This window comes from Chinchilla lanigera, unplaced genomic scaffold (genome assembly GCF_000276665.1).
Source record: "Chinchilla lanigera isolate Chin_1 unplaced genomic scaffold, ChiLan1.0 scaffold00180, whole genome shotgun sequence".
NCBI classification, from domain to species: Eukaryota; Metazoa; Chordata; class Mammalia; order Rodentia; family Chinchillidae; genus Chinchilla; species Chinchilla lanigera.
Window position 1 is genome coordinate 335,123 of NW_004955581.1, and position 20,452 is coordinate 355,574.

The 20,452-nt window shown below is 58.2% G+C and overlaps 2 protein-coding genes across 2 annotated transcripts in view; both read right to left on the reverse strand.

Annotated features, from left to right (window-relative positions):
• Nucleotides 1-59: 59 nt before the first annotated feature.
• On the reverse strand, nt 60-1,228 carry LOC102016211 (potassium/sodium hyperpolarization-activated cyclic nucleotide-gated channel 2-like). Its single transcript, XM_013509744.1, has 2 exons — nt 901-1,228; nt 60-866 (listed from the first exon to the last, which is right to left on the reverse strand). Exons 1-2 carry the CDS (start codon nt 961-963, stop codon nt 246-248), a joined length of 684 nt encoding a protein of 227 aa, XP_013365198.1. The 5' UTR covers nt 964-1,228; the 3' UTR covers nt 60-245.
• Nucleotides 1,229-16,252: 15,024 nt separating this feature from the next.
• Wnt3a (wingless-type MMTV integration site family, member 3A) overlaps nt 16,253-20,452 on the reverse strand; it is a 31,167-nt gene continuing 26,967 nt past the window's right edge. The window contains exon 4 of the mRNA XM_005414244.2: nt 16,253-17,682. Coding sequence (XP_005414301.1) covers nt 17,203-17,682 — 480 coding nt within the window. The 3' untranslated portion in view covers nt 16,253-17,202. The remainder of the gene's footprint in view (nt 17,683-20,452) is intronic.

A 20,452-nucleotide genomic window follows, 5' to 3' on the forward strand; every position in this document is an offset into this window, starting at 1 on the left:
GGGCACACCGGCGGCCCGCCTACAGTGCGCATGCGCGCTGACTTCGCGCGGCCGGCGTGGTGGGAGTTGACACCCCCGGGGCGGACCCGGAGACGCGCGGCTCGCGGAGCCGGGCCTCACTGGCTGAGGCCACGTGCGTCTTTTGCGCTCAGGACGGGCAGGCCTGGAGTGTCACTTGCCCTTGTCCAGGTAGTCGCTACGAGTCCTGGAGGACCATGTGAAGACCAAGGGGTCGTCATTGGTCTTCACCCGGGGCCCGGTGAGAGCCCTGCGAGGGACAGGTGGGCGCGGCGTGGGGCCTGGCCCTGGCCCGGGCTCCACGGGGCGGGCTCTCTCTTCTCCAGGGTGTCCAGGGTCCCTGGTGCTCCTGCCTGCGCGGACGCTGAGATAGCCAAAGCGGGTAGTGGCCAGGCCCGGTGTCGGAAGCGCACTGTCCGCGCTGGCGCGGCGTCCTGCGGACTCGTGCCCCCAGATCTAACGCGGGGGGCCGGGGACAGACACGGTGGGGACTGGGCCGCCCGGGGTGGTCGGGCGCTCCAGAAGGCGGCCGGGCAGGATTCGGAGCCGGCTGCGTTCCCGAGTGGGCGGGAGGCCGGGCTGGCCAGCACCACCCGACCTGCGGGCCCAGTCCTGCGTGCTGGTCGCGGGCCCCCCAGCCCTGCATCCTGTATGTCCCTGAGGGCCGAAGCAGGGCTGCCCCGTGGAGTCCAGGCCCCACCCCGGCCCACCTGACCCTCGCAGGGCTCGCCCTGGGCCCTGGGGCCGGACTGAGCGCTGCCCTGGGTGCCTCCGGCTGCGTCCAAACACAGCGTGGGCCCAGCGCGCTGGCTGTAGCCCGTTCTCGCCGGCTGAGCACACCGCAAGCGGTCGCGAGAGCCCAGGGGCGGCGAGGCCTGGGCACTCGCGGGCTGGCTCCGCACACCCAAGCCGGCTGGACGCTCTACCGGGGACGCTGGGGTCCATCAGTGGTGACGGCCATTTGAGAGGGACATCCAGGGATGGCCCCAGGTGACCAAGTGGGGATTTCCTAGGAACTGGAGCACAGGTCCCCTTCCTTTACAGAAAGATGAAAAAATTTTTGAGAAGATACGGGCAGCGATGGATGTGCCAGTTGCCCTGCTGTAGTAAACATTGTATGCGTGCATTAAAATGTCACACAGGAGCCGGGCATGGTGGGGCACGCCTGTAATTCCAGCACTCGGGAGGCTGAGGCAGGAGGATCGTTGCGAGTTCGAGACCAACCTGGGCTATAAAGTGAGCTCAAGGCCAGCCTGAACTGCATAGGGAGACCCTGTCTCAAAAAAAATAAAATAAAATAAAATAAAATGTCACACAGCACCTCATAAATAAGTGCAACTTTTGTAGATATTTGATATTTAATTGGTGCTAAGTGTGAACTAGATCCTGTTGCTAAATCCCAGCAAACAGTTGTGTTCTAGCTAGAGTTAAACCCTGGGTAAAACTGTCATATTGTATTTGTCTGAGTGAAGTTTAAATGTTAAATTTTATATTCAGTATCTAGAGAGAGAGAGAGAGACAAAGACAGAGCACCAAAAAATGTATATGCACTTCACTTTTTGTATCAATACTGCCCTACTAGTTCGCCCTACTAATAAGTGTCTGGAACCTGATGGCCCTCTCTTTGAGCACCTCTTGTAGTTGTAGAAGCCAGCAGCTGGGAGTGATGATGGCGCACATCTGTAATGCCCCGAACTCAGGAGGGTGAGGCAGGCAGATCACTGTGAGATGGAGGCCAGCCTAGGCCATATAGTGAGTTAAGGCCAGCCTGAACTACATACATAATGAGACCCAGTCTCAAAAAACAAAAACAATTACAATTGGCCAAAGGTAGCTTGTATTAATTTCGTGATGTCTCAATAAATTTAGTATTAAAATATTTATACAAGTTTTCCTTTTCGTGCTGTATACATTTTTTGTCAGTTCCTCTCTCTCTCTGTGTATGTATAGTTATATATATAACTATATATATATATATATATATATAGTTGTGTATATATTTGTATATACTCTTAAAAAGAAAAATAAAACAGCTGAGCCTGATGGTGCATACTTGTAATCTCAGCCACTTGGGAGGCTGAGGCAGGAGGATCACAAGCTCTGGCCCAGCCAGGGGAATTTAGTGAGATACACCTCAAAAAAAAGGCTGGGGATTTAGCTCAGTACAAAGGCTCTGGATTCAATCCTTTGAACTGCAAAGAGAAAAAAGGACAACAAAAGAAGTTCCATTATTTTGGAGAATAAGTAGTTTAGTGAAATGAAAACATACATAAAGACAGGAAGGAGGCCGGCCGCGGTGGTGCATGCCTGTAGTCCCAGCACTCAGGAGGCTGAGGCAGGAGGATCGTTGGGCATTTGAGACTAGCCTGGGCTACAAAGTGAGCTCAAGGCCAGCCTGAATTGCATAGTAAGATCCAGTCTCAAAAAAGACAAAAAACAAACAAACAAAAAAGACAGGAAGGAGTTAAATAAAATATATGCACAGTTTAATAAGACCAGAGTCCAGGATATGGTTCAGTGGTATATCTAGCATATGCAAGACCCTGGGTTGAATCCTTAACACTGCAAAATAAATAATAAAATGAAAATAGAGTTGCATACAATTTCTGTGTGAATAGAATGATAAAATGGGTTGCTGCATTCTGATACTTTGCTCTGTGTTGTATGTGTCTGGTCTGCCTCCATCCTGGGGTAGAGGGACCAGGCAGGAATGGGAACCTGTGGACAGGGTCATCTAGGGGTGGGTCCCTGCCACGAGGCAGTTACATGGGGAGACTGAGGCCTGTGCCTCCCAGTCCCCTCCCCGCCCCCCATGGCTTATGGCCTGACATGGCCTTTACCTCTCCAAAGAGGTGCGACCAGCTCTGGCCAGGAGGTAGGTGAGGTGAGCTGGGACAGGGTGGAGTCCTGGGGTCAGGCTGTCCAGGCAGGACCTCGCCCCACCTCCAGCAACCCTACCCCTGGCACTCCCCTGCCCCTGGCACCCAGTGCAGCCTCTGTGTGTATCTGAGATAGGCGATCTTGCAACCCCCTTGAGTGCTGTCCCTAGCATCACACTGCTCAGCCCTGCATCTGCCTGTTGCCCAGACTGCTTCCTTCCCTATCCTACTCCTTGCCTCCCAGGTATTGGCTGCCTTGGTGCTGCTGCTGGCTGAGGAATCCTCTGGAGTCCTCTGCTGTGGGGAGCTGGCCCCCAAACCAGCACTCCAGCCTGCTAGTGTTTCCTGCACCACGTTGGGCAGTCAGGGACTGCTGGGCTGTCTGTCCTCTCACTCCCACAGAAGGGTCAGAGCAGGCTCACCTGCCCAGGGCTCACGCTTGGCCAAGCCCAGTCCGTACCAGTGTCTTGTCCCTGTGTTCTGTGCTCAGGCAGAGCCCGAGGACCACATGTGCAGGAAGCACCTGCTATGCTGATAGCTTCCCTGAGGCTGAGTGGGGAGAGTACTCCGTCCTTCCTGCCTTCATGCTACCTGCCCCTCCAGTCCTGGGAGATTGTGAAATGTGTGTTTGGTGCACACAGCTCCCAAATCCTGCACTCTGGGGACAGAGGTCTTTGGTGTGCTAATGAGCCTGCCACTGGCCAGCAGCCCTGGGTGCTTCAGCACGAGCTGACACGGAAAGACCAAGGCAGGGTCCCAGGGCTGGGACTCCCCGCCCCACCCTGCCTCCAGAAGGGTAGAGGGACCGAGAGTCCAGTTGATCTCCAGGGCCCAGCAACTGAGTCAGTTCTGCCTGCGTCACGAAGCCTCCAAAAACCCAAGGCCAGGGCTCAGGGACTCCTGGGATCTGCACACGGGGAGGGCGGGGCCCAGGGAGGGCAGGAAGCCCAGCCTCCCCATACCTGCCCTGTGCACCTCCTCATCTGCAGCCTGGTACTGTCCTGATGAGAGACCAGGAACTGAGCAAGGTCCCCTGCCCCAGACCCTGTGACCAGGGAAGCAAGTCCATCCAACCCCAGGAGGGGCCAAGGGGACCCTGCTTCACGGCCAGCCAAGGTCAGAATCCCAGATGAGGCAGCCTGGGCTTGTGGTGGCATCTGAGGTGGGGGCCGTGCTGAGCCGGAGCCCCACCTGTGGGCGGTGCAGTCTGCAGGTGGGTGGTGTTGGGCGGGTTGGATTAGCGGTCGCCAGCTGGTGACTTCTGCAGAACTGCTCGCTTGTTTGTGGGGAGAAAATCCCACAGCTTTTGACGCCATGGACATCTGCAGTGTTGGTTGCTGAGTGAGAAGCAGAAGCTAAGCCTTGGCCCATCGAGGCTCATCCTGAAGCTGAGCTCCTGCTGGCCACCCTGGAGGACGCTGCTGCAGTGGTCAGGCTGTATGGTCCTGTGGACCCCGAGAGGGGCCGGCACAGACTGTTACCAGCCCTGGGGCGCCTGCCCTGGGCCCCGGGCCTGGGCTGGGACCTAGGACCAGCCCGCCTTGACTTTCGTTGCTCAGGTCCTGTGGGAGCCGCACCGTCACCCAGAGGTTCCGGGTGGAGAGGCTGGTCTTCCACTTCCCCCTCCTCAGCTCCAGCCCAGTCTCATGCCAGCCCTTGGTCCACATGGGGGGTTGTGGAGCTGTGCATGGCCCCTTCCCCTCATCTCCTGCAGGTTTCCACCCCTGGGGCAATGTCTGAGGTTGGGTCCCTGCCTGCTGAGGCTAGTGCCACAGCGCTCCCCACAGGCCAGTTGCCCAGGCAGGGTCTGCTTTCTGTCTGGTCCTGGGTCAGCAGGCATGGAGCTGGGGGCCTTATTAATTAACCTATAACTCAGGTTTAGCATCTCCTCTTGTTTGGAATGCAGGTAGCATTCCCAATCGCAGTATTAGCAGGACCTGTGATCTTTAAAATCCTTTAACTGGCACATATAACTGTACATGTTTATGGGGTACAAAGTGATGGTTTGGTAGATGTCTGCAATGCGTAACGATCAAACTAGGGCAATCAGCATTTCCATCTCTGCCAGTGCTTACCAGGTTTTCTTGCTGGGAGCCTTTGAGCTCCTCTCTTCCAGTTCTTTATAAAGAGCCCAACAGTCGTGAACACTGGCACATGCTGTGCCGCAGAACTGGAGAGCAAGCTCTCCCTCCTGGCTGCCTGCGCACCTCACCTCCGACCCCCTTACCCCACTTCCCCAGCAGCAGTCGTCCACTGTCGCCCATGAGATCAGCGTTTTTGCTTCCTATGCGAGTGAGGTGATGCTGTGCTTGTCTCTCTGTGCCTGGCCTGTTTCACTTAACTCTAGTCTCATCCATGTTGGTACAAATAACAGGATATTGCTCTTTCTTAAAGTTGAATACAAGGACCTATGTTCTGTTACTGGTAGAAATCTCAGACCTTTGGGGTCTGAGATGTCACAGGAATGCAGAAATGGTTTATGCTCCCTACACAACTGAAATTTTGGGGGTTGCCTGTTTTTACCATTTTGAGCACCAATCGTAAAAGAAGTCCCAATCTCTAAGGACACTTACAGATCTGATGTCCCCACCAGGAAAAGTGAAATGCCATGCATCTTGAAGTGTTTGCTAATAGACTGTGCTCCTTGTCACAATGAGGCAGGTGTCTTAGGCACTGGTGATACCTCACCAGCCAGGGGATCCCCTGTGAATCCCTACCATGCACACACAGCCCCGTCCCTCTCTGACTGGACAGAGGCTGGCTGTGGCCCTTGCTGAGGGGCTGATTCAGATCTCAGGTTGTGTGCAGACAGCATGGAGCTGCAGGTCACCCAGAGCTTCCTGTTCCAAGAATCTGCATTTTCCACAGGGCTACAAACCCTGGAAGTTGAGAGGGGTGAAACCCTGTAGAAGCCTTCCAGGGCTGCAAGGTGAAACAGGCTGGCCAGAGGGGCCAGAGGGCGTGGGGCTGGCTATCCAAGGGGTCTGTGTCCAGGGCAGTGAAGGTCCAGGGTGGGCTCAGGCCCCAAAGTCCCAGCCCTGGTTTAAAGGGGCCACTCCACACAAGAGGAAGTGCGGGCACCACCTTGGCAGACAGAGTAGCCGGCATCTGCGGCCTGGTTACGCTCCTAGCGCCTCTGGTTGATGGGGAGAAAACTCACTCTTTTGGAGGCCACAGAGTCAGGCCGCAGGTGAGATCTGTTTTGGTTCCATCCAGTTGGGGATGTTTGATCCAGTCCTAGGGCCAGCCACCCCTGAAGAGATGGAAATAGGCCAGAGGACAGGAGGTGGCTGGAGTGGGAAGCCCTTGAATTGGACCTCTCCCAGGGTGTTCATAAACAAAGGCACAAGTGCACGTAAGAACACACACAGCTATGCGTGTAACATGAACCTTGTTTATACTGTGTTCAGTCCACCAGTGTGGTAAATAGATGTGCAGGTGCAACCCTCACCCTAGAAAAGACCCAGAATGAGCTGGGTATGGTGGCACACACCTGTAATCCCAGCAATCAGGAGGCTGAGGCAGGAGAATTGCTGTGAGTTCAAAGCCAGCCTAAACTGCATAGCGAAACCCTGTCCAAAAAAGACAAAAAAGATACTTCCTTCCAGGGCATCTCCATCTCAGATCCCAACAGGCAGCCCATCCCAAGCCTCAGGTGGGCACACATTCCTGGCTGTGGTGCTCCGGAACTTCACTTCCTGTCTTCAAATTGCCTGGTCAGGGTGATGGCTCTGGTGCTTCTCCATGACCTTGACCCAGCCTGCTACCTCTGCCCCTCTCACTGTAGTAGGGTGACCAAGACTCTGGGGGAACAGGGCTGGTCAGCCAGAGTCCCCAGGCCTCTGTGGGAAGATGGGGTCCCAGGCTGCTGCCTGTGCACATGGACATCAGTATGCACATTTAGAGGCTGAGACAAACTCTTCCTCAGGTTCCACTAAGGCAACAACCTGATGGCAGAGTCTGTCCACCGCAGGGCACACTGGAGAGCTGCTAGCTGAGTCTCTCCCTCTCCTTGTAAAGGCACCAGTGACTTTTGGGCTGCCTGCATGACCTGGCTTGCCCAAAGTCCACCTCCACGTTCCACGCAGTGTATGTTGGGGACTTGGCTTCCAGTGCTTGAGTTCCAGGAGGCACTTGAGCCAACCTGCTCTCCATGACTTGCTGAGTTCCTGGACCCTTAGCAGCTCGAACCGCCCTCGTGGGTGCTGTTCCCAGCCTTGGGAATCGAGAGCGTGTGCCTCAGAACACGGTTCTCGCCTGCCCACGTGGCCTCCACCTGCAGGCTACAGGGGCTCTGGACTGTTTCAGGGGATGCCTTGCCTGCTCTTCCAGGCCAGGATCCTGTGTGAGTCAAGGGAGGGGGTGGCTCCTGGTTTATTGCTGGACCCCCCAAGGTCTTGCCCACTTGGCACTGTGGAGGGGACCTGGTGTGGGAGTGGGGTCTGACGGAGAGCACTCGTGAGTGATCTGGGAAGACAGCACCCTAGATGTGAGTGGCCCTGAATCCCAGTGCTTGAGAGAGAGAGCGGAGGGAGACTTGAGCCCCACGGGAGGCGAGGTGAGACGGGAGTGATGTGACCCTGGGAGCGGGAGAGGCAGGTGGAGGCCTCTTTGGGGGCCTCTGGGAGGATGGCCCTGCCTGCACCTTGTCTGGCCTGCAGACCCAGAACCGGGCCATCCCTGGCATTCTCAGCCACCCCTGGGCCCCTTGCTGAGGTGAAGCGGTACGTACCTGCAGTCGGGCTGGGAGAGGAGTCCCGTGCTGAGAGGCTGGGGCGCTACGCACGCCCTCTCTATGCCTCTGCACCTGGGCTCTGCACACACAGCTGCAGGGTGACTGGGGCGGTCACAGGTGACCACCTGGCTGTCCACCTGGGTGTGCACCTGCACAGTCAGCATGGGCTGCTGGTCAGCTGGGAGTGCAGCTCTGAACAGCCCACTGCCTTTGGCTTGGGAATCAAAGCAGTTCTCTCCTGGGACCCCTCGCTGGAACTCCAGCAGGTCTAGGGAACCCCCGGCACAAGGCCTGCCTGGGTGGTGCTCAGAGTTGGGGGAGGCGCAGGGCTGGCAGGGTCCTGGCTGTCTCAGTCCTGAGAAAATCCCACTCCCCTGCCCTCACTCATCACTCCCAAAGTCCCATGTCCGGGGAAGCCAGGCGTGGAGAATGTCGGCCCTGCAGCTGCACTTATTACAGACTGCCCAAGAAGGTGCTGCTGGGGCAGGACGCTGCCTGTGTGGGCCCCACCCAGACAGACCTACCTGTGTCCTCAGACACAGCACCCGGGACACACAGGTCTTCCCCAGGGAGCAGGAGGCCTGGCTCGAGGGCGCAAGCACATCCGGTCCCAGGGTCTTCCAGCTGCTGTGGGGAGAGGTCAGGTCAGGGCTATGTCCCTCCCTGCTTCGGAGCAGGAGCAGGAGGCCCCTGTCCTCCAAGCAAAGATTGACGCTGCTTCTACCCACCATCCTCCCATCCTGCTCTCTCCCCTCCTTATTCCAGTACAATACTGTGACATAAAAATGTACCATGTCAACCACTTTTCAAAAAAGCACAGTAAGACATTACTTAGGATTGCTGCAGTGGAGTTTGCAGTGGAGACACGGATTGCTCACCTTGTTTCTCAGTGCCCAGCACTGCCTTCTGTCTCCAGAGTTTCTCCTCTTCCCACATGGAGGCTCTGACCTCATCACACACTAATTCCCAGCCCCCTCCTCAAGCCCTGCATGTGTGGCTTCTTTCACTGATCACAGCCTTAGAATTCATCTGTAAGACAGCACATGTCACACTTTCTTTCCTTTTCTAGGCTGAATAATATTCCATATTATTCCAGTGGGCCATATTTCCTTTATCCATCCATCAGTGGACATGGTTGCATCCTCTTCTTGGTAACACCTTGAAGTGGAATCACTTGATCACATGGTGGTTCTAGTTTCTGCAAGAATGGCCACACGGCTGTCCCCTGGGAGAGCATCCCCCTGCAGTGCACAAAGGGTCTGGCTTCTGTACGTGCTCGCTGGCACTAGGTTTTCTTGATAAAACCTATGCCAGTGGTGTGTGACAATGACTGGGTGTGTGACAATGATGGTGTTGCACTCTGGTCTCGCTTTGTGTCTCCCCAGCAGCAGGTTGTGCTGGGTGCCTCTTCCTGGCTTGTTGCTTGTGTGTGTCTTCTTTGGAGAAATAGGCCTGCTCTTCCATGCTCGCGCCCAGCCTCACCTGCTGGCCCACAGCCTTTGCACATGCTGTCTTGCTGTCCCGTTCCTGTGCTATTCTTGGCTGGAACCGCCCTTTCTGCATCTCTCTGCCTCATGTCTCTGCATTTGTACTGGGTTTATTTGTGGCATTTGAAACGGGGACGCTATAGATGCTAGGGGTATGCTTACTGACCAAGATGGAGGAGGATGTTATGACAGGACAGGTGACGGGTCAAGGGGACGAGGTAGCTCAGACAGGGGCTGCCTGCCCGCGGCCACCCACTCAGGGACACACCAGGCTCCCTGTCACCTCCTGTCAGCTGACTGTGTGGAGAGGCTGCCGGGCGGGGGCGCTCCTGCCCAGGCCACTGCGCTTTAATTAAACCCGCCCCTGTCTTTGACCCCACTCTGCCTTTGCATTCTCCACTTAATTGGGGCCCTTCGGAGCTGCCAGCAGAGGTTAATTAAAAAGCCCAGCTGAAGGTATCCGCCGCCAGCGCCTGCCGGCATGGGCCCCACCCCGACATCTGTGCGAGGCAGCTCCCTCAAGTTCCCGCACTCGGGCTGGTCCAGGGCCGGGGTCCACGGCGAGCTCACCTCTCCTCCGAAGTCCTTAGCCCCCAAAGCCTCCTTGTCCCCGTGTGGGGAGCAGGGCTGGCTGCCACCCTGAGGGTCAGGCGCTGCACAGGCTGAGGCCTTTCCGTCCCGGCTCCCTGCTCCTGGGGAAAGGGCCGGCTGTGCTGCCTGCCTGGTTTTGGGGTTGGGGCCTCCTGGTCCCCAGGCTTGGCAGTGACGGAGAGACACACAGTGGGAGAGAACAGAGGGAGAGACGAGGACAGGTTGCACAGGGGCCGGCAGCCTGCCAAGGACCACTGCGTGGTCTAGGCAGTGCCTGGAGCCCGCCAAGAGGGGCTGAGGGTGCAGGGCAGCCCAGTAGGTGCCCAGGCTGGGAGAGGGCCCAGGAAAGCTGACTGAGGACCCAGGGTTGCTCTGCCCCCCCTGAGAGAAACTAACCGTCACCCATGGGAAAGGAAACTGCAAAACCACCCGCAGGAGGCTGGTCAGGGTGGGTTGGCTCCAGGCCCAGTGCCTGGCGAAGAGAGTGCTGAGGGTCAGGCTGGCTGGGGGTAGGGGCCTGGGAGGATGCGCCTGGCAGCCTGGCCCAGTCAGGGCGCCCAGAACGTGGACCTCAGGCCCCCGGGAGGGTCACAGGCCATCTGGCCCTTCTTGAGCCCTGCTACTGGGCTCACTGGCTCGGAGAGGGAATTAGAGTGGAGATGGTCCTGTGCACCTACTGCGTGGCTGGGGCAGGGGACCAGAACTAGCATTGCCAGAGTTTAGGCAGAGCAGGGGTGGCCGGAGGCCTGGGGAAGAAGCACATAACCTGGGTGTCGGGCCAGGATTAGAGGTGGGAGGCAGGGAGTGTGATGGGAGCACGTGGCATGTGTCACACTGGGCCCATCCCACCTGCGGTGTCCCCCAACAGTGACCGTGAAGCAAGTGCTTTTAGGACCTGGGGGCCTGCAGTGTGCTGGAGTAGCTGTTGCTGCCTTAGCGGTGCCTAGTGCTCCAGCAGGCGGGTGAGTGGAGGAACCTGGCAACGCCACCTTTTGGGCACAGAGGACGTTTTTCCATGTAGCACCAGCAGTGGCTTTGATCCTCCTCCCAGACAGCCTCTGTGGCCCGAGGAGCCTGCCCTTCCCGGAGTCATCCCACGGCTGTTTTCTCTGAGCCTGGCCTGGTGGGAGCCACAGGGCTCTCAGGGAGGAGAGCCCATGCCGGCCCAGTGCTCTGTCTGTGCAGGGTCCATGGCTGCAGCCCAGTCTGCCGTGCCCTGGCCTCACGTCCCTCTTATACTGTCCCTGGCTATCGTGCGTCATCCTGGGTGGGAGCTGCCCCATGCACAGGGCACCCCCGCCTCCTCCCTCGCACCCTAGATCACCACGCATGCCTTGCAGGTCTCTGACACTGTGGCTGCCGCGGTCTCAACCTGCCTCAGGGCTGGGCTGGTGAAAGCTGTTCTGCCAGAGCTGGAGGGCTGGGGACAGTGGCTGCAGAAGCTCTGTGGCCCCAGACAGGCCAGGACACCAGGGCCACCCTGCACTGCCAGTTCCAGGTTCCCAGGTGCAGGCAGAAATTGCCAGGGTCTCCAGGACAGTGACGGGCTCTAGGCGGCGGGCAGGAGAGGCAGAGGGGCTGGAGCTTGTTCTGGGACTGGTGGGCACCGCCGAAGATTCTGAGCAGGGTCTGGAACAATTACAGCGAGGATGGTCCTGAGGTCAGAGGACACGGCTCTGCCAAAGGTGGTGAGAAGCTGGCATAGAGGTCCGGAATGTCCAAGGCCAGAGGAACTGAGGCTGGGGTAGCTGCGGGTGGGACAGGACGGCGCCAGCTGAAGTCTGCCTGGGACTTAGTTCCCAGCTCCACAGATTAGAGGCCACAGACAGCCCTGTAGCACCAGACCATGGGGGTCCAGCCAAGAGCCTGGACTCTGTCCCATGGGCACTGAGGAGCCATGGAATGCTCTTGAGCCAAGGATGTGTAGGAAGGCGGTCAGCCCACTTCTCCCACAGGGCCCTGACACAGACCTAGAAAATAGAAACACTTGGAGAAGACCCTGTGTTGCCCCCACATCTACTCCAAACTCCAGCCATCCACTGGCCTCCCCGGAACGCACAAGGGGGTGAAGGGGAGGCGAGGCCCGTGCTGACCCATCCGACCGACAGTGTGGGGCTCTGCCCGGGCCTGCCTGCCTCTCCTGGCAGCCGCTGCCTGGGAAGTCCTGCCCTGCTGCCTCCTTCCGCACTGAGGCCATGCTTCCCCACGTCCACCGGCCTGGCCAGCTAGGGCGTACGCAGGGGGACGGGCGAGGCCGCCCGGCCACACACACTCCCGCGCCTCGATGCCCTCTGTGCCTTCGCAGCCTCCCTCCTCCCGCAGAGACTGGGGACGAGCCCTCCTCTCTCCGCACCATAAACACCAATTTGCAGGGCCCTGAGAGCCAAATGACTATTTACCGTGGCTGTGAAAGCTCAGATAAAAAGTGAGTGGGAGAGAGAGAGGGAAAAGGCCAGGCAGCAGAGCACAGAGGGAGCAGAGCTAAACAGCAATTAGCAGCTCTGACAGCGTCCAGCCCTCCCAGTGCCCACCCGCCCGGCTGCCTGGCTGGGCTAGAAGGCCCGTCCCAGCTTCCCTGGCCTCCTCGCCCCCGCCCTCCTGGCATCTCCCAGGACGTTTTCGAAGGTAGCCGCCTCCTTGCCCGATGGTGATGTAGCAGCCACCAAGGGGGATGTGACCCAACTCTCGGGGCAGATTTGAACAGCACCTGAGCCTGGGGTGTCACTCTGAAAGCTTGTACCCTGAGACCGGCTGGTACCCAGCCCAGCAGGGCTGCAGAGGGTACCCAGGGGTTCCCAGGCCCCACCACAGGGGGGCTGTGACCTCAAGGATCCTGGCCCAGGGCAACCCTCTAGGGAGAATGGCAGCTCCAGAGGGTGAGTGGCTGGCTGTCAGGGACAGCTGGAGGGCATGAGGCCTGGTCCCTGTCCCTAGCCCCAGCCATCAGCCAAGCCTGGGGGCAGGGCTGTCCCATCATCTCCTGGGCAGGTGGAAGCACTTAGGAAGGGTAAGTGCCCAGGGTCAGAGGGCAGGGGCTGTCGCCAGAGCTCTGGGCAGAATGTGGCGGGCTCCAGGTGCCTTGAAGCCCTCTCTGAGCCCTTCCAGTGGTCCACCCACTGAGCTCTGCCTGGCACCAGGGGCCCCACGGTAAGGATCCCGGCTCTGAGCTCAGGGGTGCGGCTCCATGCCCACTTGTGCACCCACTGAGGTGCTGAATACCAGAGGGGCCTGCGCCAGCCCGGGGAGGCTCTGCGAATGAGGCTACAGGTCTCCTTCTCAGTGGACCCTGGGGCCCAGCCAGCCTTGCAGACCCAGCAGTGGCCATGCAGATGGGTTGACTGAGGCCCACACAGCAGACTGGGCTGCCTTTGGAGGAAGTCTGGGTTCTCGACCTCCCCAGCCCCGGGACCAAGCTTCAGCTTTGTCGCCTATTTAGGGTGGTCCCGGGGACTTCCCATACTCCGCCCTGGCTGCTCCTGCCCCTGCGACTTGGCCGGACCTTCCAGTCACCCCACACAGCTGCCACCCAGGTGTTGCTGGGACGCATCCCCAGCACCCAGAGCAGTGAGTCCAGGGGAGAGGGTGTCAGAGGGGGCAGGGCATGGGGGCCCCAGGTGGGGGCGGGCCACACCCCCTCCAGGACTTCAAAGCCAGGAGTGTGAGATTTGCAGGGGGCTGGGCCACAACCTCCGGGCCTTTTATATGGTTATTCGTGGGCTGTCTCAACTACCTGTGAACAGGCCGACCAGCTCATTTCCTCCTCGGGGTGGTGGAGGGGGCTGTAAATCCCCAGAGGAGCCTCAGAAGGGGGCAGCTGGGCCAGCGGGACCCCTGAGAGCTGCTATTCCAAGGCCCAGAGGGTGGAGTTTTGCTTTCCAGTTCCTCGGTGCCTAGTAGCTGGGTCTGTCTTAGGGCCCTGTGGCTGTGAACGCCCCATTCCTTGGTCAGCTTCTTGTAGAATCTGCCCTCTGCACCTCAAGGTGTTGGTGGTGTGGATGGGCAGGGCCAGCCCAGCACCACCCTCTGGGCCACTGAGACCGTAAGCATGGAGACCCTCTAGCCACCCTGAGGAGCCATGTCCTCAGGCCAGTGCTGCCCTCTCTCTGGGCTCAGTGGGGCAGACAGTCTGGGTGTGAAGGGCCTTTGGCCTTCCAGGTGGCTCTGTCTGAGTGGGTGTGGACCTGCTCCCCCCAGGGTGGAAAGCCATGCTCTAGTGGGAATGTGGGAAGAAAAACTGCACACCACTGAGATTCTCCGAGCCCGGTTCCCGTCTGCTCTGACCTGCTGCTCACAGAGCGCCAGTCCCTGGGCACCCCTACTCCTGAAGGAGTGCCAGTCCCTGGGCACCCCTACTCCTGAAGGACTCTGCCCTGCCCTTCTGACCCCCACCCACTGGGGTCACACCTGTCCTCATCTGGGGCCCCTGGCGTGGTGCCCCAGGAGGTGCCAATTAAGGCAGCAACTCAGGACGCTTGGAGCCTGTGGGCCCTGCCTGACTGAGGGCCCCATCACTGCCCTAGGGACTGCCCTCTTATGGCCATGGCCCAGGGTCTGTCCCCTCCCACTGGTGACTAACTTCCCAGAGTGAGCGTGGGCACTGTCTTCCTGCTGCACTTCACAGAGCAGCGCAGTCCCCACGCCAGCTGGTACGGGTCACTGAGCCCTGGGGAGCCGGCGGCCTGAGTGTGCCAGCCACAGGGGATGGGGTAGAGCAAGGCCCAGGGCCCTGGGGAGAGGCCATGGGCTAGGGGAACCAGGCTACCACCCTCCAGCCAGGGCCCAGGGCAGTGTGGGAGTACAAGGCCAAGGGAAGGGGCAGGAGTCTTGCAGAGCACCCCGTCTTGAGACCCCCCGGCCACTGGCTCGCTGTCACCTGCATCTAAAGGGTGCTGTGGCGCTGCTGCTCCATGGTCTCTGCGGCTGGTGGGCCTGGACGGGGTTCCAATGACCCACCCTCCCAGGCACGTCTCTGTCCGCACACAGGTTTCTGCACACTGTCCGCCCCTGCCTGTGTCTTCCTGGCTGTCCCTCTATCTGCCTGCTCTTTGTTTAGGGGGCTGTTCCTCGTGTACCCTGCTGGGATGCTGGGTGTCCTTGGGGCTCGGGTATGAAGGTGTGGTAGACACAGCTGACAGCCAGGGGGTGAGCCTGGCCATGTGGGGATGGGGCACAGCCTCCCCACTGGTGGCCAAGGGGGGCAATGAGGGTGTTGTGGGGGCCACATGGGGACTAGGCACGTGTCACTGAATCTGGGCATACCCTGACCCCTACACTTCTTAGAGGAGGCTGGGATGGTTGTGACACAAAGCCAGGTTAGGGAAGTGGTGTTTCAACAAAGCATTGGGTGGTGTCACACTGCTGGACCATGTAGGACCCCCTCCCCCCCCCGGGGCAGGTCACATGCAGCCTCAGACCCCACTCCTCGTGTCCCCATGAACCAGTTTCTCCTGTGGGCACCATGTGGCTGGCAGATCTGGGGACCCTGCACTGGGGACAAATGGCGTGGAAGGGCCCTGCCCTGCGCCCAACTTACAGCCAGGGCGGTTGCGTTCCCACCTTCTCCTAGGCCAGCAGCACGCCGTGCCCTGGAGAGACGGGAGGACGGTCCCCTCCCCTCTACAGGGGACTGCATCCCAGCTCCTGTCAGCTTCTTGAGGCAGCATGGATCTCCTGCTCCCTGGGCTCCTGGGTAACCACTCCCACATCGGATGCTGCAGATGTGGGGTGGTCACCGAGGCTGCCTCCTCCTCCTCCTCCTCCCTCTGTCTTACAGCTGGCCTGCAACACCTGTGCAGGGCGCTGTGCTGGACCTGGGCCCGCTGCCTGCAACTGTCACCTCCGTGTCCCTGGGTTTTGCTGCCCTGGGCTCTGCCTGTTCATCAGGAGGTGGGGACAGTCTTGGCACCAGCGTGGAAGGGCAGAAAGGGCAACAGAGACCCTGGTGGGGCAGCAGGGAGAGATGAGACCCCCGTCTCCATGATGCACACATTCCCCTGAGTGAGGAGGCATGGGCCACCTGGGGCTCTCAGGGAAGGGCCAGCCCTGTCCACTGCCCCCAGGGTTGAGGATCCAGAACACCCTGGTGGCCCGCCCTATCTCAGCCTCCTGGTGACTATCCACTTAGAGGTTAGGAGCAGCTGGCCACGCCCCAGCCCCGAGGTAACAGGCACACAGTTTGTTGAGTGTCAGCTGTGTGCATGTGCATGGACACAGGGAGGTGGCCTGGCCGAGCTTCTCTGCACCGTAAATCTAGGAGGTCTCCATTCTGCCCCTTCTCCTGCCCTGGGCTCTGCAAGTGCCTGTACCGCTCTCAACCCTCCGCCCCAACTCCACTCCCTCCCCAGCTTGGCCTGCACCTCCTTTCTTGGGCTCCACTGTCCCGGATGCTTCCCCCTAAAACCTAGCAGTGTCTCTCTGTGCTCAGGGCAGGCTGCCCTCCTTGTCATGGGCCTCTGGGCCTCTCTTCTCCTGACCACCAGACGTGAGGACAGGAAATGCTACCGACCAGGCAGACACTTGTGGAAACATCACATTGAGCCTCGTTAATATGTACAATCAATGCATGTTAATAAAAAATAACATAGGCAAAATAAAAAGGAAAACTCCAGCACAAACCACAGGCTTATTGGGTTGTTTTTTCTTCAACTTTCCCCATAATTTGAAACTCATGTGCTATCACTAAAATAATTTCTTTCATAGAAAGAAAAGAAAAGAAAAAATCAAAATGAAACAATACGTCTAACTCCAGTGGATGGTAGATATAGCAGCATCGGAAACAAAACCCCAAAGTGAAATGCCAGGGAAGAATGGTCACGTGTGTCCTCTGGGCACTTTCAGGGACCCACTCTGGCCAGTCCCCTCCTTGCCGGGAGGGGAAGATTCACAGCGGCAGGGCCAAGCAGAGCGCTCCTGGCGGGGGTGGGGGACGGGGTGGGGCTTGCCACTCACTTGCCGGCTCACCAGAAGCTCCAGGCCTCCTCAGTGGTGGCGGCAAGTCCTGGGCCTGTCCTGGGCCTGTGGGCCTCAGGGCCTCTGTCCGCAGCATGACTGCACGGAGGCCTGAGTTTCCAACAGGAAACTCCTTCCAAAAGGAGGCCAGCAGGGCCACCAGCCGACCTGGGACAGCTGGGCAGGACTGAGGCGCGTTCCCAGGAGCCGCCCCGTGTGGGGCGCAGGGCAGGGGCAGCGCCCTTCTCCCGAACCGAGCTCCGTGCTGGGGCGCGTGTGGGGGCTGCAGGTTTTCTTCGAGAGGGTCCTGGTCGGAAAGGTGGGAACTCCCAGGCGGAGGGATGCACAGGCCTCGGAGAGGGGCGCCCGGTCTACAGGCATGGTGCCTGGGGAGCCTGAGGAGTCCGTGCGCCGCTGGCTCCTCCAGGAAACCTTGCTGTGCTAGGTGCGGGCGGATGGAACCTAACCGCCGGGTTCCGGGCCCAAACCCGCACGTGGAGCCCCGCCGTGCAGGCTGCACCCGCCGCCTCACGCAGCTGTGGCCCTACTTGCAGGTGTGCACGTCGTAGACGCGCGTACACTCCTGGCAGCGCACGTAGCAGCACCAGTGGAACACGCAGTGGCACTTCTCGCGGCGCCGCTCGGTGCGCGCGTTGTGCCCGCGGCCGCAGCACAGCAGGTCGCAGCCGTCGATGCCGTGCGAGCTCACGTTGCAGGTGCGGTCGCGCGTGCCGAAGGAGCCGGTCTCGGGGTCCGGCTCGCAGAAGTTGGGCGAGGCCTCGTAGTAGACCAGGTCGCGTTCGGTGGGCGCCTTGAAGTAGGTGTAGCGCGGCCGCAGCGTCTCCACCCAGCCGCGCGACTCGCGGTGCTTCTCCACCACCATCTCCGACGCGCTGTCGTACTTGTCCTTCAGGAAGTCGCCCACGGCGCGGAAGTCAGGCTGCGACCACCAGCAGGTCTTCACCTCGCAGCTGCCCGACAGCCCGTGGCACTTGCACTTGAGGTGCGTGTGGCTCGCCACCGCCTGCGAGGGGGCACGAGCTGCGTCAGCCTCGGGGCGGGGCTCTGGGGGACCCAGGGCCTCAGCCGACACCGCGCCAGGCCTCCCCCAGTCTTCCCAGGGCCCCGGGGCTCCCAAGCCCTCCCGGAACTCAGCCTCCCTCAGGTCTCCCTCAGCCTTCCTGGGGCCCGGGGGCCCTGTCCGCCCTCCCTCGATTTCTGCCTCTACTTGCAGCAGGGGCGGAGCGAGTGGAGGTGCCCTCCTAGGCCCTGCTGGCTCTGGCCGAGGGCTGTTGGCAAGGGCCCGCACAGGCCTCTTCTCTGGGTGCCATCCCCTCACCCATGTGTCCCATGTGCCCAGCATGTGCCCACCATGTGCCATCCACCCTCACTGGAGCCCCAAGGGCTAGGGGGCCACTGTGCCTAAAGAAACTTCTTTTTTTCTGTAAAGCACCCAGCATTTTGTTATAGCAACAAAAAAGCAGACTAATGCAGAGTTCAGTTGCAATGTAGGATCAACATGGGTTTCACCTGTCCTTTATTTCGGTGTGGCTGCTGGATAATTTCCCTTGACTGTGTGGCTCCGGTCTGTGGCTCACACTGTGCTTGTTTTGGACCGTGCTGGTTGAAGACCTCCCCGGGGCTCAGGGTCCGGACCTGCACCTCCTTGCCCCTCCCTCTCACACCGGCCCCACTCTGCCTGCGGCCACTGTATCTGATGGCCGTGTTCTTCCCTCACTTGCAGCCGGGCTTTTCCAAGAGGAGCTGCCACTTGCCCTCTCTTCTTCCCCAGACCTTTTTGTCCTAGTTTTTTTAAAATCAGAGTTATGGATGCACATAATTTAAAGAGCCTTGTTCCTAAGACCTGTTAGAAAGCCTAGGAATTCTGGCCCACACTCACACAGGCACGGCACTTTCCCTGCGTTCCTGAGACCCTCCGTGGGACACCTATGATGGATAACATGCTTCCCTTGCCACTTCTGGATTTTCCTGGAGACAGGGTCTCACTATGCAGTCTAGATCCATTTCTGAGCATTAGGCATTACCTGTGGTGTCTCGCAGGGGTGGGGGAATCTTCAGTTCTTTCTCCACTTCACCCCACCCCATACTTGGCATAGTTTCTGGTACATCACTAATCACTGTTGGTAGATCTGGCCCTAGGTGAAATGCTGGATTGCACAGGACCGTGTGATATATTACAATGATGTGTCCTTCCCTACATGGCTTTTGTTAAGGTACCTGCCACTGATTCAGCCCCGAATTCTTTCGTAATTGTCCAAATATTCTCTTTGATATGTTCAAACATATATTAATTCTATTAATTTCACCGTAGTGGACACATTTATTTGCCAGAAGCAGCCTTCTGGTAAGTTTTGTGAAATGTGTGTGTCTTTTTTTCCACTATTGTTTCATTTAACTGATAGTCTAGCTGGTAGTCTAGTTTAAAACCATTTTGTCCCTCAGGTGTGATCTTATGTTCTTCTAGGTTCACTGTTCATCCTGAGAGCCTGATGGCAGTTTGGTTCCTAATCCTTTGAAACACTGTCCTTGAAACTTGGAGGATTTCTCTGTGGTGTAGGCTCTGGATTTCACACCACGTTGTTTCCTGGTTCTTTCCTCTCCACTGTTCACCCACTGGCTGGGCCAGTGTGGTCTAGAACCTCAGTTCTGGGAAAACTTCCTGCTTATTTCTTTTTTGTTTTTGTTTTTGTTTTTGTTTTTGCTTTTCTCCGGTACCAGGAACCGAACTCACGACCTTGCGCTTGCCAGGCAGGCGCTTTTGCCGCTGAGCTAAATCCCCAACCCCTCCTGCTTATTTCTTTATGAACCTCCTCCTTGTGTCTATTCTTGTCTTTCTTGGTGAACACATTCCAAATCTTCTGTCCTCACCTCATCAATTTTCTTTTCTTTTTTTTTTTTTCATCAGTTTTCATCTCTTTGTCTTTTTTTCTACCTTGTGGGAAAGTATGATTTTCAACTTTCTGCTAAGATTTCTGCTTTTGTTAATTCTTTTTTCTTATTTCTTTTTTCTCTCTATTCTTTGAAATTAATATTCCTGTTATGACATTACGGATGCAGTGTCTTTTCCTTTAGGGACGCGGATATTCTGTGACGCTCTCGTCTTTCCTTCCCATTACTCTTTCCTGTGAGGTGTGTGTGTGTGTGTGTGTGTGTGTGTGTGTCCCTCTTCCTGTTGTCAGTGCAGCTTGCTGTCCGCTTATACTGAAGTCGGGCCTAGACACCCTGCTGGAGGCCCATGTGTTGGAGGGACTGGCAACGTGGACCACGGGGCTGGCAGCCTTCTCTGTTGTGGCTTTCCCTGCTGCAGAATCTTTGGCCTTCCCCTCCCTAGAGGGGAACGGCCACCCTTCTGCTTGGCATCAGGAGACCAGGAAGAGAGATGAGGTCTGAACTTCCATGTGCAGAGAGACCATTTCCGCTGTGGCAGCTCAATCGCAGATGTGCTTGGTGTCCCTCAGGCTAAAGTCACCCCTAGTCCTGTGCAGAGAATAAACCTCCAGACATCTGTATGGCAAGGGAGAGGCTGCTCCTGCCCACAAGGGTTGTATAGGTATCATGCGCTAACCAACTGTGCCACTGGAGCTCTGCCAATGGGTTATAGAAGGCTTTAGAAACAGGCTTTGCACAAATCTTCCTGTTTCCACACCCACGATCACATTTACTTCTCAAGATTCCAGATGCAGGGCTGGGGATTTAGCTCAGCGGCAAAGCGCCTGCCTGGCAAGCGCAAGGTCGTGAGTTCGGTTCCCGGTACCGGAGAAAAACCAAAAACA

Bases quoted from the DNA above. Each gene is read 5' to 3' on its own strand.
- LOC102016211 (XM_013509744.1), bottom strand. From the start codon at position 963: ATGGACCCCAGCGTCCCCGGTAGAGCGTCCAGCCGGCTTGGGTGTGCG. The intron at 867-900 runs TGCCCAGGCCTC...GGCTCTCGCGAC, and splicing joins GTGCGGAGCCAGCCCGCGAG to CGCTTGCGGTGTGCTCAGCC.